General features: G+C 58.7%; 1 protein-coding gene across 3 annotated transcripts; it reads left to right on the top strand.

Moving 5' to 3' along the window:
• The first annotated feature begins 6 nt into the window (after positions 1 to 6).
• Positions 7 to 9,801, top strand: POLL (DNA polymerase lambda). 3 transcript variants are annotated; one of them, XM_056120387.1, is made up of 9 exons: positions 7 to 62; positions 1,429 to 1,590; positions 2,029 to 2,323; positions 3,028 to 3,187; positions 3,429 to 3,746; positions 4,749 to 4,922; positions 5,445 to 5,573; positions 8,774 to 8,942; positions 9,336 to 9,801. In XM_056120387.1, the coding sequence occupies exons 2-9, from the start codon at positions 1,476 to 1,478 to the stop codon at positions 9,698 to 9,700; spliced, it is 1,725 nt and encodes a 574-aa protein (XP_055976362.1). In that variant the 5' UTR covers positions 7 to 62; positions 1,429 to 1,475; the 3' UTR covers positions 9,701 to 9,801. The 3 variants fall into 3 exon arrangements, with proteins under 3 accessions (XP_055976362.1, XP_055976363.1, XP_055976364.1); XM_056120388.1 differs by having other exon boundaries at positions 40 to 62; positions 1,450 to 1,590; XM_056120389.1 differs by lacking the exon at positions 7 to 62 and having other exon boundaries at positions 1,368 to 1,590; positions 9,317 to 9,495.
• The last annotated feature ends 7,557 nt before the right edge of the window (positions 9,802 to 17,358 follow it).

Below are 17,358 nucleotides of genomic sequence, written 5' to 3'. Positions count from 1 at the left end.
TTTTTTCCCCTCGCCATCCCTCCCTCCTTCCCTCCCCGGCTCTCATTGGCTGCCCTGCCCAGGTAAGTAGTTTTCTCCTGCCCCTGTGGCTCGCGGGGTCTGAGATTGAGTACACCAGCTCGAGCACCGTGGGTAGAGAGAGGGTCCTTGGGGGAATATCAGGACACTCCAGCCCACCTCTCTGGTCCCCCAGCTGGGAGAGCCTGGCGCCTGCCAGCTGCTTACGCGGTGGGTACCTCACCCCACCCCACCCCCACACCTGCCGCGGACTCCTCCCTCCCCAGCTGACAGGTTGAGACTTCCCCGGGTCGCGGCCCCGGAAGGCACCCACACCTGCTGCGGCCGAGCCCCAACTCCCCGCAGCTGCCGGGCTGATCAACCCCACGCTGAGCGGCCCGCCACGAGGGCAGGTGCAGGAGTTTCCCCTTCCTCTCCAGCGCCCCGCTACTCTCCCCCTCTGCTGCTCGGCGACGGCGGGGGGCGGGGGGAGAAGAAAAAAACCCTGTGGGGGGGGTTGTTCCGTTTCCTCCAGTCTCCACTCTGTTGGGGAGTCCAAGCCCCTCCTTAAGATGTAGCCCTATGTCATCGCAGAGAGAGTAAGTACCACGTAAGGCACTCGCCCCGCGTGCGGCAGACCCCATTGGGATCCCAGCACCGCATAGGATCCCGTGAGCATCGTCAGCAGTGACCCTTGAACACCGCTGGGTGTGCCCCTCCCCGGTAATCGAGCCTGCCATCACCTTTCTGGAAAGCCCTTTGAGAGTGTTGTGCCCAGGAGCACTGCCCTCATCTTGAGAACCCTCTGAGGAATGAGATTCCTAACACCACCCTGATGCGCTCAGTAGATCCAGGCTGCTCCTGCTTTTCCCCAGTTCTCTGGCTATGAAAGTTTAATGGGTACAGAGCAAGCCCCTAAAATTTGGTTGAGTTTTGGGATTGCCACTTTGCTTTTTTTGTTTTTGTTTCTTGGGGTCACACCAGGTGATGCTCAGGAGTTACTCCTGGCTCTGCACTCAGGAATTACTCCTGGGGCCGGAGTGATAGCACAGCGGGTAGGGCGTTTGCCTTGCACAGGGCTGACGTGGGTTCAATCCCCGGCATCCCATATGGTCCCCCAAGCACCACCAGGAGTAACTCCTGAGTCCTGAGTGCAGAGCCAGGAATAACCCCTGAGCATCGCTAGGTGTGACCCAAAAAGCAAAAAAAAAAAAAAAAAGGAATTACTCCTGGCAGTGCTCAGGGACCATATGGGATGTGGGGGATTGAACCCGGGTCGGCCGGGTGCAAGGCAAATGCCCTCCCTACTGTACTATCGCTCCAGCCCCTGGATACCACTTTGAACTTAATTACTGCCCCCATCCCCCATGGCCATTCCACATCTGTAGGCAAAGGAGTTAAGGCACCTCAGCTCTTGGCTTCCACATGCAGCTACCTCCATCAAACCCTCAGATAGGCCAGAATTCCGGCATCACTCCATGGACCCTAGCGGCATCTTGAAGGCATTTCCTAAACGCAAGAAAATTCACGGCAATCCCTCATCAAGAGCCTCTTCGAAGATTCCTAGGAGGGAAGGAGGAGAAGCAGCAGGAGGTGAGCAGACCTGCTCTGAGGTTCATACAGTTATATCCTTTGCATTCTGATTGACAGATGGACAGCAAGGGTTTAGTTGGTGGGTGAAGCAGGAGGCTCGTTAGGCTGTGAGGTCTGCAATGACAGACCTGCATCCGGGCACCTGGTACACAGTAAATGCTTATTATATTTGTTGGAAATACTCATAGGCAGAGTGGTTCTAGGATGCACATGCCAGACTGTTCCAGGACACACCAGGGAACAGGACATATCTGAATCCTCCTTGTTAGCTCAAGTGAAAGCCCATGGGGCAAATCAGCTGGATGTTTGTGGTGAGACTCCAGGAGGCAGGCAGGGCTGTCTGGAAGGAGAGGATTGCGCGGGGCAGGTTGTTGTTAAGGCCTGTTCAACTCACTGCTGAGAGTAATGACAACAGACACCTGTCTATCCCCTCCACAGAGTGGCTGAGGGACGTGCGGGCTCACGTTGTGCCTGCTGGCATTGGGCGAGCCCGCGCAGAACTATTTGAGAGGCAGATCGTCCAGCATGGTGGCCAAGTCTGCCCTGCTCAGTGCCCAGGAGTTACTCACATTGTGGTGGATGACGGCATGGACTGTGAGCGAGCCCTCCGCCTGCTGAGGCTGCCCCGGCTGCACCCAGCCACTCAGCTGGTGAAGTCAGCCTGGCTGAGCTTGTGCCTGCAGGAGGGACGGCTGATGGACACGGCGGGATTCAGCATCTTCATCCCTGACAGGTGGGCTGTCCCAGTCTTTGCTTCAATATGTTCTGGAGCATCTTGATTCTCTTCTTTGGTCATCACTAATAATTCCCGGGGGCCAGGAAGATAATACAAGGGTGAAGGTTCTTGCCTGCACACTGCTGACCTGGATTCGATCTCTAGCACTACTATGGTGCCCAGAGCCCCACCAGGAGTGATCCTTGAGCACCACTGTGTCTTGCCCCCATACTCTCTTATCCCCCCCAAATTCCTCATGCTGGAGAGATAGTGCAGAGGTCAGGCACTTGCTTTGCATGGAGCCGTGCTGGCCATGACTCAAGTTCGAATCCTTACACCCTATATGTTCCCTGAGCACCGAGCCAGAAATAGCCCCTGCATACTGCTGGGTGTGGCCCGAACCCCTCTCTCCTCACAGATTGTCTGAGGAGCAAAGGAGTAGTTCAAAGCCCCAAAGCAATGAGATGCAGTGTCTTTGGAGGACCAGGTTTGATCCCCTGCATTGCATGGTTCCCTTGGCGGCACCAGGAGCAACCCCCAAGCACAGAGCTGGGAGTAGACCCTTGAGCACTGCCATATGTGGGTGCACAACAAACAAATAAGTCAAAAGAAGTCTCACTGTCTTATGAGCCACATTGGAAAACCAGAATTTTAGAGTAGAGAAGGATGAGGAGCAGAGGGGTGAGACTTTTGTTGTCTCATCCTACATCATTTCCCTGCAGGTTCTTGGACCAACCTCAGCACGACAAGGCCGACCCCATCTCTCCTCCTCCAGTGGCTGCTGAGACCCTGCTCAGAGCAGCCCCCTCTGCCCCAGCCCCTGTCCCTAGACCTGTATCTCCTCCTGGGAGAGCAGAGGAGATCTCCAGCACCCAGGCCCAGGTCAGGAGCCTCCCAAGGACCTGGAGCGCGTAAATAGGGCAGGCCTAGGGGGTGGCTCGGGGTGTCTTGCTGGGAGTCACTTAGTTCATCCCGACACTCACACTGGCATTCACAGCTGTGGTGATCCCTAGCAGCCTGGGGGGCTTTCCCTCGGGCATCGGACTCACTCTGGTGGATGAGCTACTCTCCCGACCTTTGTGGGGCCAGGAATTGAGGGTGTCGTTTCCTCCCCCACCTCCAGCCCAACTCTGATGATGAAACTATCGATGGGGAGGAGGCCCTGGTTAGTGCAGCTGACCTGGAAGCCTTGATCAGTGGCCACTACCCCACGCCACCCGAGGGAGATGGGGAACCCAGCCCAGGCCTCCAGGGCCTGGAGAAGTGGGTCTGTGCCCAGCCATCGAGCCAGAAGGCGACCAACCACAACCCCCACATCACAGAGAAGCTGGAAGTGCTGGCCAAAGCCTACAGTGTGCAGGGAGACAAGTGGCGGGCCCTGGGCTACACCAAGGCCATTAATGCCCTCAAGAGCTTCCACAAGCCTGTCACCACCTACCAGGTACCTGGGGCTGGGATAGGGAGCGTGGGGGCCAGAGGTTGGTGAGGTACAGGCCTAAGCGAGGACCAGGTGTCGTGGTTAAGAGCTGGTGAGGTCTGGAGTGGGAGAAACAGTACAGCTGGTAGAGCGCCTGCTTTGCATGACCCAGGTTCTATTTCCAGCATCCCATACAGTCCCCTGAATTCTGCCAAGAGAAATTCCTGAGCACAGAGCCATGAGTAAGAGCCCCGAACAGGTCTGGATGTGCCCTGCACTCCATCCCCAGCCTTTTTTTTTTTTTTTTGCTAAGGTCTGAGATTTGTACCAAAGAAAGGACTGAGTGGGAGAAGGGCTGGTAAACACCTGATAGGCATTGAAGCAAGCAGGGGCTCCTCCACTGCTCTCACCACTGTGGTTGAATTGTTTCTGTAATTAAAAGTAGACTCTGAGGGGGTGGAGCAGTAGTACAGTTGGTTGTGCATTTGTCTTGCATGTCTGAGCTGGGTTTGATCCACACCACCCCGTGTGGTCCCCAGAGCCCGGCCAGGAATCAACCCTGAGCACCTCTGAGTGTGGCAAAAAAAAAAAAGTTTAGACTCTGGGGACTAGCAAACCAGAGACTGGAGTTCACTGTGTGTCTTTAAGCAAGTTATATAAATCTTTTGAGCACACATCTCCTCATGCCGGGGTCCCTGAGAAGGAGATGGTCCTGGTACTAGAACGCTCAGTGTCCGTCGCTTGTCACTGTGGCCATGACAGAGTGCTAGCAGTGGTGATGCTGGGGACAGCGCTGTTAGTACCTCTTCCCCACTTCCTTTGCTCTTGCCCCCCTCTCTGGGATCTGAATGACAAGCGATGGAGCCCATTGCAGGCTCATTGTCCACTCCTCATGACCCACTGGCCAACTGCGAAGGCTCCCCGCCCTTTGCAGCCCATGGCTCCATGCCTCCCACTTGCTCTTGGCATCAGGATCCATCCAGGGCCCCAGAGCCCCATGTCTCGCCCTTCCTCTCACTCCTCCAGGAGGCCTGCAGCATCCCCGGGGTTGGGAAGCGGATGGCCGAGAAGATTGTGGAGATCCTGGAGAGCGGGCACCTGAGGAAGCTGGACCACATCAGCGAGAGTGTGCCAGTCTTGGAACTCTTCTCCAACATCTGGGGGGCTGGCACCAAGACTGCCCAGATGTGGTATCAGCAGGTCACACCCCGTACCAGCCTTCACTTTATCTTTGCTGTGTCCTTCGACCCTTGTTGTTCTCTCACCCCATGCTCTGATGGGCGTGAACCCAGACCATAGGGGACGCCACTTGGCAAGGGAACCCATTCTGGCTCCCCAAGAGCTCATTACTCATTTACTCTGGGCCCTGTGACTTGAGGCCCTCATCTCTGCATGCAGAGAGATAGGAAGTATGTGTCTGTCCCCCCAGCCCAGCAGGGGCCTTCCAGAGGGGACCAGGGGCTAAGGGCCCAGAGTAAATGAGTCTGTGCCTGGCCCTGCTCAGAATTACTTCCCAAGCGTGGCCTGGGAACCACGCTTTAGAGTGGAGGCGGGTGGCACTGGGTGAGGGGTCTTCCATCTTCCCTGGCTTCCCAAGGCCACTGGGGACAGAGCTCATCCTTGTGGGCGCGAGTTGATGGAAGCCACACACACAGCTCACTCGCTCTCATCATTGGTCCTGCATCCTCATTGCCCCCCTGAACGCCCATGTCCTTTCTGCAGGGCTTCCGGAGCTTAGATGACATCCGCGACCAGGTGCCGCTGACCACCCAGCAAGCCATTGGCCTGAAGCACTATGACGACTTCCTAGAGCGCATGCCCAGGGAGGAGGCTGCAGAAATTGAACAGACGGTAAACAGGGCCCTGATCAGGGAAGGGAGCTGAGCCCAGCCCTGAGGTCAGGGGAATCCGACTGCAGAAAGTGGGTCATCAGGGTGGGGAGCAGCGGGGAAGCAGGTGAGGGCTGACTTGGCTGCACGCAGCTATAGAGCCGGCTCTCTGGGGAGGGTTCCTGGTTGACAGGCCAGGTTGACTTGGAAGCTTAAGTACTGCTAAGATTGAGATAGTGGAGGGCCAAGAGACAGTACAGTGGGTAGGGCACTTGCCCCGCACTTGCCTTGCACAGTACCCACTGTAGGGCACTGCAGTAGATAGGGCACCTGAACCATGTTCAATTCCCAGCACCATGTATGGTCTCCCCAAGGAGTGATCTCTGAGCACAGAGCTAGGAGTAAGCCCCGAGCACTGCTGGGTGTGGCCCCCAAAGCAAAATTTTAAAATGAGTTGACACATTAGGCCTCTATAGATTACGGTTAGGACTTACGGATATTGAAGTTTGAACCAGTTTCCTACATTCAAATGGACCCACACAGGGTCTCTTTAATATTTTTTGGAGGGTGCACCCAGTGACGTTCAGGACTCACTCCTGGCACTGTGCTCAAGAATTACTCCTAGCAGTGCTTTGGGACCACATGGGATGCCAGGGATCCAACCCAGGTCAGCTGGGTGCAGGGCCAACACCCTACCTGCTGTGTCATAGGCTCCTCTTAACATTATTTTGATTTGCAAAATTTTTTGACAACCTGCTGAAAAACCAAGGACTCTCCATCTCTGACATGTATACAGGTGTGAAGTTTCCTCTCTCTCCCGATTGTAGCTCCTTGAGCACTGGGGCTTCTCAGGGTTTGAAGTAGAGTTGGTGCATGAGGCCATCAGGATTAGATTTGTGCTCTGAGGAAGGCAGGATTAATAGCAGGGCTGAGGTGCGGCTGAATTTAGGAGTAGAATTCTCTGGGGGGGTGGGGGTTCCTTTGGTTTTTGGGCCACCCCTGGCAATGCTCAGGGACCATGTGCATGGGATTTGGACTAGGGTTTGATGCTTTGACTACATGCAAAAGCAAGTGCCTTAACCCTCTGTGCTATCATTTGAGCCCCTGTTTCCTTAATAGTAGGTGCTTTTTGTATTAAGATTTGTTCTCGGGCCAGAGCAGTAGTATGGTGGGTAGGCATTTGTTCTGCACACAGCTGACCCAGGTTCCCCATATGGTTCCCCGAAACCTACCAGGAATGATCCCTGACTGCAGAGCCAGGAATAAGCCCTGAGCATAGCCAGATGTGGGACAAACACCAGACAAAAAAACAAACAAAACAACCCAAAATACAAACATCGAAACAAAACCCAAAAACAAATAAATAGGGGCCAGAGAGCTAGTATAGCAGGTAGGGCACTTGCCTTGCACACAGGCCAACCCAGGGTTGATCCCCAAGCATCCTACAAAGTCACCTGAGTGCAGAGCCAGGAGTAAACCCAGAGCAAAGCCAGGTGCGGCCCAAAAGACAACAAAAAAATCCGTTCTCAAAATAAGGTTTGGCCAAGCTTTGCTTTAGAGTTGGCTGCAGTGAGGCTAGCGTCCATTTAGGGCCAGTGGTGGTCTGTGCGGGGCCAGGGCCTGACGGTACAGACCACTCTGGCTGTGCTGAGTAGGAATCAGCCTCTGCACTCCTGCAAGGCCACCAGCCTGAGGCCAGGCAGTGTGGATGGACAGCCCTTTTGTCCACCCATCACAAGCCTTGGGGCTAGCGATGACACTGTCACTCAGCCACGGTGTCCGGGTTCGGAGAATGCTCCGGCCAGCCCACCGCCCCCCCTCCCTGTGGGACAGAAGTGGCTTCCCACCTGGCCTGCACACCCCACCCCAACCCCCCTTCCGGTTCAGAGCCCGCCAGCCTGAGGCTTTCTTTAATTTCTGATGGGATTACTCATCCTAGGCCTCTGCCCCTCCTCAGGAGGCTCAGGAAGGGAGAGGGGATTAGCAGGGCCTGTCTGTCAGGAGAATTGAGGTGTCCTGGCCTCTGGTATCCAGGGTCCCAGAAATCCCCGCATTCTGGGGTGGAGGCAGATGCCATCTGCATGCGAAAGGCCTGGTGTCAGGAGGAGGCTAATGGGCTTATCCCCCTCTGTGATCTGTCCCTCTCACCTTCCCCACCCCGCCCAGCCACTTCTCCAGGCAAGTCACCCTCTGCCAAGGAACTTCTTCTCACTTTTTTGGGGTTTTTTTCCTACTTTTTGCTTTTTTGGGCCACACCCAGATGTTCTCTGGGGGCTACTTGGTCTCTCTGCTTGGCGGGGTCACTCCTGGTGGGGGGAGCACGGAGTAGCAGGGATCGAATCTAGCCCTGCATGCAGAGCCCACAAGTCCTCTCCGCCCCCGCCCCCCCTTTGCCGCTTTTCCTTCCCTACTGGTGCAGTTGGGCTGGAGTGATAGCACAGCAGGTAGGGCGTTTGCCTTGCACGTGGCCGACCCAGGTCCGATTCCTCTGTCCCCTCTCGGAGAGCCCGGCAATCTACCGAGAGTATCCCACCCGCACGGCAGAGCCTGGCAAGCTACCTGTGACGTATTCGATATGCCAAACACAGTAACAAACAAGTTTCACAATGGAGATGTTACTGGTGCCCACTCGAGCAAATTGAAGAACAAAGGGAGGACAGTGCTACAGTGCAGTGCTACTGGTGCAGTTATATGTCTGGGGCCAGCCAGCTGCTCACGCCTCAGCCTTCCCTCCATCATCCACATTTCCCAGCTTCTGAGCTCCGACTACAGGTTCCAGACCCTTTGTCCTGACCTGAATTCCAAAGACTGGGCATCTTGGGAGTGGAGAGGTGAATCTCTGCTCTTGAGCCCCGGAGGGGAAATATCGCTTCCCTCAGAAGAGGGGTGCACACCTCTAGCTCTCTCCTCTGCCCACCATGATGGGAGGTGGTCACACCCAGTGATGCACAGGGGCTACTCCTGGCTCAGCACTCAGGAATTACTCCTAACGGGTTTCCGGGAACCATATGGGATGTCGGGGATCAAACCTGGGTCAGGCACTACCCACTATACTATCACTCTGGCCCCCAACCCCTCTCCTCCCCCTCGATGTGATCGGGTTTTCCCTCCCATTCCAGCTAAGCCCATGTCTCTGTGCCCCGGGCTTGGCCCCGGCTCCTGGGGGGTGGGGGGTGGAGAGGAGCGCCTTCCAGCCTCTCCCTGCTCCCTGCTCTCTCGCAGGTCCGGGAATCCGCTCAGGCCTTGAGCCCCGGGCTGCTGTGTGTGGCGTGTGGCTCATACAGACGGGGGAAGGCAAGCTGTGGGGACGTGGATGTGCTGGTCACTCACCCTGATGGTCGCTCTCATCAAGGCATCCTCAGTCGTCTCCTTGAGAACCTTCGGCAGCAAGGTAAAAGCCCTGGCCTGGGCAGGTGCGGGGTGTGGGGTGGGACTGGGCAGCCCCCCAAAGCCCCCCGCAACATCATAACCTGCAGGCAGGGGGCCAGGCAACCTGCAGGCAGGGGGCCAGGTGATTGCATGGTGAGAGCCACCCCCCCCCCAGCCATTTCCGGGGAAGATGACCCCCTCCTTACCGCACTGAGGCTCAGTAACACCCGCAGGGCGGAGTCTCTGGCGGGACAGGGCAGGGCTATGTACCTTACCTTAAAGGAACCCGAGCTCAAGTGAGAGAGGCGGCCTGGAAAATAAATGGGCAAAGAGGACATCGAGATGATGGGGGGAGGGCTGGAAGTGGGGGGCCTGACCCGGCCATGGCCCTGCCAGCCCCTCCCCTGTGGGACAGGGTTCCTGACCGATGACCTGGTGAGCCAGGAGGAGAACGGCCAGCAGCAGAAGTACCTGGGCGTGTGCCGGCTGCCAGGGCCAGGGCGGAGGCACCGGCGGCTGGACATCATCACAGTCCCCTACGGCGAGTTTGCCTGCGCGTTGCTCTACTTCACGGGCTCGGCACACTTCAACCGCTCCATGCGGGCCCTGGCCAAGACCAAGGGCATGAGCCTGTCCGAGCATGCGCTCAGCAGCGCCGTGGTCCGGGGCCCGCGTGGCCTCAAGGTGGGGCCGGGCCAGGTGCTGCCTACCCCCACGGAGAAGGACGTTTTCCGCCTCCTGGGCCTGCCCTACCGAGAGCCCGCCGAGCGCGACTGGTGACCCTGCTGGGGTCCGCGGAGAAGGACCCACGCCACTTGCCACTCGCGGCCTGCCCGGCCTGGCCGTCACCCCGCTCTGCCCCCACCTCAGGAGAGTGGTGCCCCCACCTCAGGAGAGTGGAGGACCTGCCCGGTGCCACGTTAGGTTGGAGCCGGTGGCTGGTTTGGAGGCAGCCCGTTCCCCGCCCATGGCAAAGTGGCTGCGGGAGGAGAGTGGGCAGCTGGGTGCTCACGGAGCCCGGGACCCTTCAGAGCAGGAGGATGAGCTGCCCCGTGAGTCCCCGCACCCTCTGCTTCCTGCGCAGCTCAGGCCAAGGGGTGCCTCTGGCCTGGCTGGGACATGGCCCAGGGGCCCAGTAAAGTGCACTTAACACCCACTCTGCCTGGAGTCTATGAGCGCTGCAGCCTCCGGCCCCTGCCCACGGGCAGCAGGATGCGGGAACCAGAAAGCCTGGCCAGCCGCTCCCCAAACAAGCTGGGCCTCAGTCATCAACCAGACCCAGAAGTGAGGCAGTGGCGAACTTAGTGAAAAGGGGGAATTCGTGGAGTCAGGAAATTAGGAGCTTGTCCCCCTCCCATCAGCATTCCTGCTTAGCCCCACCCCAAAACCAGCTGTGGGAGGTCCCAGAGCCTTGGGGGAAAGACTCATTCAGAACAACTAAATGGTGAGTTATGTGCCACTGGCAGGGTTGGCAGTCAAGGCAGGCTACCTGGAGGAGGGGAGGAGGTATGGGTTGGGCAGAGAAATAGCCTTTTTGAGACAGGTCAGCGGGCTGTTTGGGATGACGTAAAGAACCTGCTTCAGAGAGGATGCTGGGTGCAAGGGGTGTGTGTGTGTGTGTGTGTGTGTGTTGTGTGTGGGGGCGGGGTCAGGAGAAGAACAGGTGGAAGAGAACTGGGGGTGGCGCTGAGGGGCCAGAATGGACAGGGCTGATGAGCGCGAGTTCGGCTGCTGGTTCAGGATGACTTGGGGAATGATCCTTGAGCACAGAGCCAGGAGTAAGCCCTCAGCAACACTGGGTGTGACCCCAAAACCAAACACCAAAAGAGAAAGCACAAAGGAGGGGGCTGTATCTGGGAGCACCAGGCCCTGGGGGGCGGGGCGGACATGGGCAGGGCTGGAGGAGGCTGAGGTGGGTGCTGACACCTGCGTCTTGGTCATCTTGGTCAAGTGCTGTGTCGGGAGCTGACCTATGTCTGGTCGGGAGGTGGAGCAGTCCTGGAGTGGGCCACACTCCTGACCCGGTGACAGGCCTGTCTTCTGGGTTCACCACAGGATTGATTGGCCCTGGAAGCCACGGGGGTGGCATGAAAGGCCGCTCGGGAGTCAGGAGATGTGTCAAAAGGGTTTCTGGGTCCTGGGAAAGCAGCCCAGTTGGGAGAGGGAGCGACAGCACAGAAGGTGGTTCGCCCCGGGCAAGCGCTCAACCCAGTCTCCATCCAGCTGAGACAGTCTCAGCGCCTCAGTGGGAACTGTCATGTGCAGCGCCCCCCGCACCCCCCAACCACCCCCCCAGTTCCCACATGGTCCTGAGGAGAAAAGGGGGCACCATCCTGCCCACTAGCCCCCTCATCATCACCGACTCTGAGCCAGACCTCCCAGTGCACGACCAGCTGAAAGATGCACTGCCCCCAAACACACACACAACACCGAAGACGGCCACACCCAACACCCAGAGTCTGAATGGTGCCACCTTGGAGGCGAACATGAAACTACAGTCCAGGCCAGGAGCTAGTACATGGGTAAGGTGCTGGCCTTGCACATGGTTAACCCCGCAGATGACCCCAGAGCACTGCCAAGAGTGACCCCTGAATGCAGAGCCAGGAGTAAGCCCTAGGCACAGCTGGGTGTACAAAAATGAACAAAACGGCTTACAGTCAAGGAGTTGGGAGAGAAGAGCTGGAGCGAATAACATCCTCACTTATTCTTGGTAGAGACCCAGTCCAGTCCCCACCCCTTCAAAGCAGAGACCGTTTTCCTACTACAAGTGAAAGAAGGAAGGTCGGGAGGAGCGATGTTTGCACTTCGTGGGTGGGGGAAGGGGTGGGCCAGCTGCAGAATGAGTCGTGTTTCCGGAGATGGGCAAAACCAGGTGGATCCCCCACCCTCCGCGCACACGCCCTTTTATCGCCATGGCATCTGGCTGAGGAGCCTGTGGGCTGAGCGTGTGACACTTTGTCACTGCGGCCCCAGAGAGCCAGAAATGCTTGGGGGGTGGGGGGGGAGGCACCTGTGAGTGGCGCCCCCATGGTGGGGGGACTCAGGGAGGGAGAGTCTCAGGCCGGGCAGTCCAGGTCCCCCGGCCCCAGCGCCCTTTGACTGGCTGTCACATGCTCAGGCCCAGCCCCCTCACGTGTCACTTCCCCCGACACTCGTTCCCCTTGCAGCCTCGTGCTCCATCTCCGAGTTAGGCCTCATCTCCGCTGTGGCCCTACACTCGCACTGCCAGGGGATGATGAGGACCGAGTTTCCTCTGGCCTGTGGAGGATCAGCTGTGGGCACAGCGCCAGGTGTGGGATGGGCACGATGTGGCAGGCATCCAAGGCCTGAGCGGGACCTCCAGCCCGCATCCCGCTCCTCCAGGCGAGTTTCGAGACCCCTTCAAGATTTTTTCTTTTTGGGTCACACCTGGTGATGTACAGGGATTACTCCAGGCTCTGCACTCGGGAATTACCCCTGGCGGTGCTCAGGGGACCATATGGGATGCTGGGAATTGAACCTGGGTGGGCTGGTTGCGAGGCAAATGCCCTACCCACTGTGCTATTGTCCAGCCCTCGGGACCCCTTTAAATGCGCTTGATAGGCTCTTGCTGGAGAAGACAGTCGGCCTCGCGCCTCTGCACCCCCACCCAGCCGTCCCTGGGAAGCCCACAGTCCAGCACTGGCCTCCCCCAGATCCTGCTCCCCCAGGAGCCACCGGCCTGGGACAGGAGCAGCCCTGCGGCTCTCATCCTCTCTGCCCTCCGCCCAGACACCAGCCAGTGAGTTTTCCAGAATCCCTGAGCCAGGGAGAGCCCTACCCGGCTAAAGTAAAGTAAAGTAAAGACCCTCCAAGCTAAAGTCCCCAAGTTGGCCTAAAGTCTGGGACCGGCCTGATCTCCATTGTCCTGTCCCCATGGAAGGGCGGAGAACACTTTCGAAGAAGGCCCCGAGAGAAGACCCAGGAGGGCGCAGCGCCCGCGCGGCTGGGCAGCCTCTGCCCGTGGCTCTGCCAGGCTCTGCTGGGCGGCCTGAGCATGCCCTGGAGCCCAGAGTGTGGCGCTCCAGGGGGCCCCTCTGCCAGCTGCTCCTTCTCTGGGGTGCCAGCACCCTGGCACGTGCTGCCCAGCCCTGTACGGGGGGTGGGGTGGGGGGTGGTTGTCCCGATTTCAGATCCAGATGCGACTCTGGGTATCAGCGTCCCCAGCTCCACCCGTGTGCCTGCTCCACTGTTGTCAGGAGCTTGGGCAGGGCCAGGGGCTGCAAGGGGGTCCCTGAAAGTCCCCCATGGTGCTGGGCAGGGGGTGCAGGAGGCGGAGGCCCAGGCTCAGGCTCGGCCCGGTCTGGGAGGCGGCCACGGGGCCGGCGCTGCGTCAGCCTTGAGCGGCCATCAATAGCGCGCGGTTAATTAATTTGATGGGAACAGCAGGGACCGCCGTTTGCATTTAGTGAAGTTCCAGGAACTTCCAACCTCATCTTCATAATTGGCCTCATAAATTGTAAGAAAGAGAGAGATCAGCAAAGCAGGAGGGAGGAGGGGCCGCCCGTCCGTCCTTATTTAATTTTATTGCTGAAATTCATCTTTTTAGCCTCCTCTGGAATCGGCTCTCCCTGCCGGATTTGCCTAATCATGATAAATTAATATTCATTTCCCCGCCTCTTAGCCAGCTCCCTCACTCGCTCCGATGGAGTTGGGGAGCAGCTCACTGCCCCCCCATCTCTGCTGCTAAGCCCTGAGGGGACCCTGGAAGGGGGCGTGGATGCAGAACCATGGGGGAGGGGGTCTGAGGGGAGACTGAGGGAAGAGGCCCCTGCTCAGGAGACAGAATACTAGGCTTGTCCCTGCCCTGAGGGTCAAGGGCTGAGTGAAAGGTCAGGGAGGGCCTTTGGGAGACCCAGGGGCAGACGGGATGGCCTCGGAGATGGGTCTGCTGGGCCAGCTCTGGTGATTGTGGGGTGTGTGTGTGTGGGGGGAGGCTGATTGCCCACCTAGCCTGGTTTTCTGTGGGGACCAAGCCCACTGGTGCTCAGGGGACCATAAAGTGCTGGGTATCAAACCTGGGCTGAGCACATGTGAGCCCCAGATGAGGTAATTGTGCTGCCAAGAGCCAAAGATTATTACAGGAGTAGCCCCTCGGAAGTGTCCCCAAACAAAAGCAGAAGGCCTCTTCTGGCTTTGAAACCCATGTGCCAGGGCCAGTGAGTGCCAAGAGACGCCCCTGCTGATGGCCATGAGGTCGTCCAAGTCCAGCACCACAAGGAGAGCGCAGAACGCGGGGGAGCCCACAGTTCCAGCATAAGCAGACAGGCAGTGCCAAGGCTCTGGCCTGGACTTCCGGCTATAGAGCTCTGAGCTAAAGCATAGAGGGTAGGGCGTTTGCCTTGCATGGGGCCAACCTGGGTTCGATCCCCGGCATCCCATATGGTCCCCCAAGCACTGCCAGGAGTAATTCCTGACTGTAGAGACAAGAGTAAGCTCTGAGTATTGCTGGGTGTGACCCAAAAGCAAGCAAGGAAGAAGGAAGGAGGGAAAAAAGGAAGGAAGGAAGGAAGGAAGAAAGAAAGAAAGAAAGAAAGAAAGAAAGAAAGAAAGGGAGATGACCCAAAGGATGAGCTCATGCTTTGCAGGCAGGGGGCACAGTCTTCACCCCCAGGGCCACAGTCCCGTCACTGAGCCAGGAGAAACCCATTAGCGCCACTGGGTTTGGCCAAGGAGTCAAAACTGAAGCCAAAAAGGGGAGGGGGCGCAGGAGGCAACACCCTTGGTGCTCACGGCTATTCCTGACTCTTCTCAGGAGACCATATTGAGGTGCGCGAGGATTGAACATGGTGGAAAGAAGGGGGCGGAGCGGGGAGCGGTCTCGGGCCCAGAGAGGATAATTCACTGTGCTGTTGTCACACCGCCCACAAGGAGTTTCCCGTTCTCTTCTGGGGGGCCTAGACTCTCTCCCTCCCCCTTTCAGACAGCCAAAGCAAAAAGCCCTGAGTTGGCGAGTTAGCGGAGGGTCCCTAGTGTTGATGTTGAAAGACATGGTGCCTCATCCCGGCACCTCATAGTTTCGGGGGGCAGGGGCACATGGGGATGGGACGGGACCACCCCACAATGTTCCAGGGCTATGCAGTGCTTAGGGGTGCTCCTGGTGATGCTCAGGGGACCGTGTGCTACCAGAGATGGAACCTGGGCCTCCCGCCTGCCAAGCCTTTGCCCCAGCCTAACGATCCATCTCCCTGGCCTGTGAGATTTTAAATCAGCAAATGCCCATTTGCCCTGAGATGGAAACTCTGACCACCCACCTCCACTATGGAATTACTGGTGGTGGTGGTGGGGAGAGGGGCTACAGCCCTGATGGAGGCAGGGGCCTGGCTCTGATCACCTGCACCCCCCCCACACACATACCTGGCCTCCATGACCCCCCTCCCCACCCCCTAGCCCCATTGATGATTTGTTCTCCATGGACTCTGTCCAGGGTCTGATCCGGCGGAACCCCTCCCTCCCCCTGGTAATCTTCAGCTCTGTGGGGCTCAGGTCAGTGCCTCTGCTCAGGGCACCCCACCTGAGGCTGGGCCAGATGCTCATTGGAAAGGACTCGGAGTGGGTCAGCAGTACAGCACTTGCCTTGTGTGTGAGACCTGGGTTCAACCCCTGGCACCATATGAAGGCGAGGGAGGGGAGAAGAATAGAAGGAAGGAAGGGAGGGAAGGGGGGTAAGAGAAGGAAGGAAGGGGAAGGGGAAGGAAGGAGAGGGGAGGCCAGGGAGGGTTGGAGAGGTGGCAGAGGTGCAGGAAAGGGACGGGGAGAGAAGGGGAGGGAGGGGTGGAATCTCACTGAGTTATCCCAGGCTGGAGCACCCACAGGGGAGTCCTTCCTCTTCTGCCAGCGAACAGCCAGGCTCCAGCTTCTCACCCTAGGAGTCAGGACTGCAGCGCCCACCCCGGAGCTTCTGAGAACGGATCCTCCCGCCCCGCGGGCCACCCTGAAGCCCCCAACCCAAGTACCTGTGGGAACCGCAGGGCCATGTGGGAGCAGCAGGCTCCGGGGAGACCCCAGGAGTCCACCTGCCCTCAGGGGAGCTGGCCACAGCCGTGCCCGGGCCTTGACTCCACACGCAGAGGATCTCCTTCTCGAGGCTGAGAGTTCACACCTCTCTCCTGCAGCCCACAGGCGCGGAAAACGGGCCTCTCCAGGATCTGGGACGGGAGCAGGGCACGGGGTGCGGGCCAGGTCTAGGCGGCCGCGGGTCAGGCCAGGAGCAGACCGAGGGCGCTTCCCGGTTCGGCCAGCAGAGGGCGCGCGAGGACCGGCCAAGAGGCCCGGCCGCGTGCGAAGGCCCGAGAGTTGGGGGACGGCTGGGGCGCGAGGCGGCCCGCGCGGCGCGGGGTGGGGTTTCCTCCTGGCTTCCGGGGTGCGGGCTGAAAGCAGCCAGGGTGCCCCTCCCGGCGGGGGAAAAGACTCTCCTCACAGGCCTACAAGGCACAGGGGCTGCGGATCCAGGGCTTGGTACGAATCCGGTGGGATCCCTTTCCACACCTTATTCGGGATTCTGTGACTCAGTTTCCCCTTGGAGGAGTTCGATCTCTGGAAGCGCAACACTGGGAGACCAGATGGGACTGGACGACCGTCAGAGTGGCAAAACCTCCCTAGCTGCCCGGCCCGGCGCTGGGGGAGAAGATAAGAAGCAGCTGCAGGAGCGGGCGGAGACGGAAAGTCCTTCCCGGGAACCACGGCTCTGCCGCGCCCCGCCTGCGCGGTGATTTATGGCTGGGCCGGCGGCTGACCTTGGGCGGAAAACTAATGGCAGGTCATGAACGCTACAGAAAAAGTAAAGTGGTGAGCGAGGAAGACGGACCCATTAACTCGCCCATCTCTCTCCTCCAGGCGGCTCAGGAATCGCGGGGCGCTCGGCTGCACCCTTGCAGGGGACCTCCCCAGGCAGGACCTTTTGCAGAATGAGAGGTGATGGTTTAATTAACAGCTGAAACTTGGTCGGGGACCAGAACATACCGGAGCTGAGTTACAGGAGGGAGCGGAGGGATAGTCAGGGGGTGGCCCTAGGAGCAGAATAGGTCTCCCTCTCTCCCGCTCCCCTGTGGGCTCCATCTCTGGACCCCTGCCGTTCTTTAGGCTCGGTGGAGCAGGGCTGATGGCTCAGCCCTCTAGTGCTGGGCTGGGGGTACCCCGGGAGTGGCCCTCCTGGAAATGGCAAGGACACCCCTGTTTGAGGGCCCCTGGCTTAACTGAGCAGATCTCATCTAAACTCCATCAGCGTTAAGGTGTGGCTGGGGTCAAGGCTCCCTCTGAGACCTGCTCTGTGCTCAGAGGGCGGCTACTTTCAGGAAGGAGCTGACACTGGCCGAGGTCGCCTCCAGGCTCTGTCTGGAAGGAGATTGGGGGGGACGCGGAGCCAAGGCTGTTCCTCTCAGCAGACCTCGGGTGACTGAACCCCTGGAGACTAAGGCGGT

Source organism: Sorex fumeus, unplaced genomic scaffold (assembly GCF_029834395.1).
Source record: "Sorex fumeus unplaced genomic scaffold, SorFum_2.1 ptg000043l, whole genome shotgun sequence".
NCBI lineage: Eukaryota > Metazoa > Chordata > Mammalia > Eulipotyphla > Soricidae > Sorex > Sorex fumeus.
This window is presented reverse-complemented; position numbering and strand designations above follow the sequence as displayed.

Excerpts from the sequence above, each read along its gene's own strand:
- POLL (XM_056120387.1), top strand. The coding sequence starts at position 1,476 with ATGGACCCTAGCGGCATCTTGAAGGCATTTCCTAAACGCAAGAAAATT. Across the intron at positions 2,324-3,027 it reads AGCATCTTCATCCCTGACAG|GTTCTTGGACCAACCTCAGC; the intron begins GTGGGCTGTCCC and ends ATTTCCCTGCAG. Across the intron at positions 3,188-3,428 it reads TCTCCAGCACCCAGGCCCAG|CCCAACTCTGATGATGAAAC; the intron begins GTCAGGAGCCTC and ends CCCCACCTCCAG.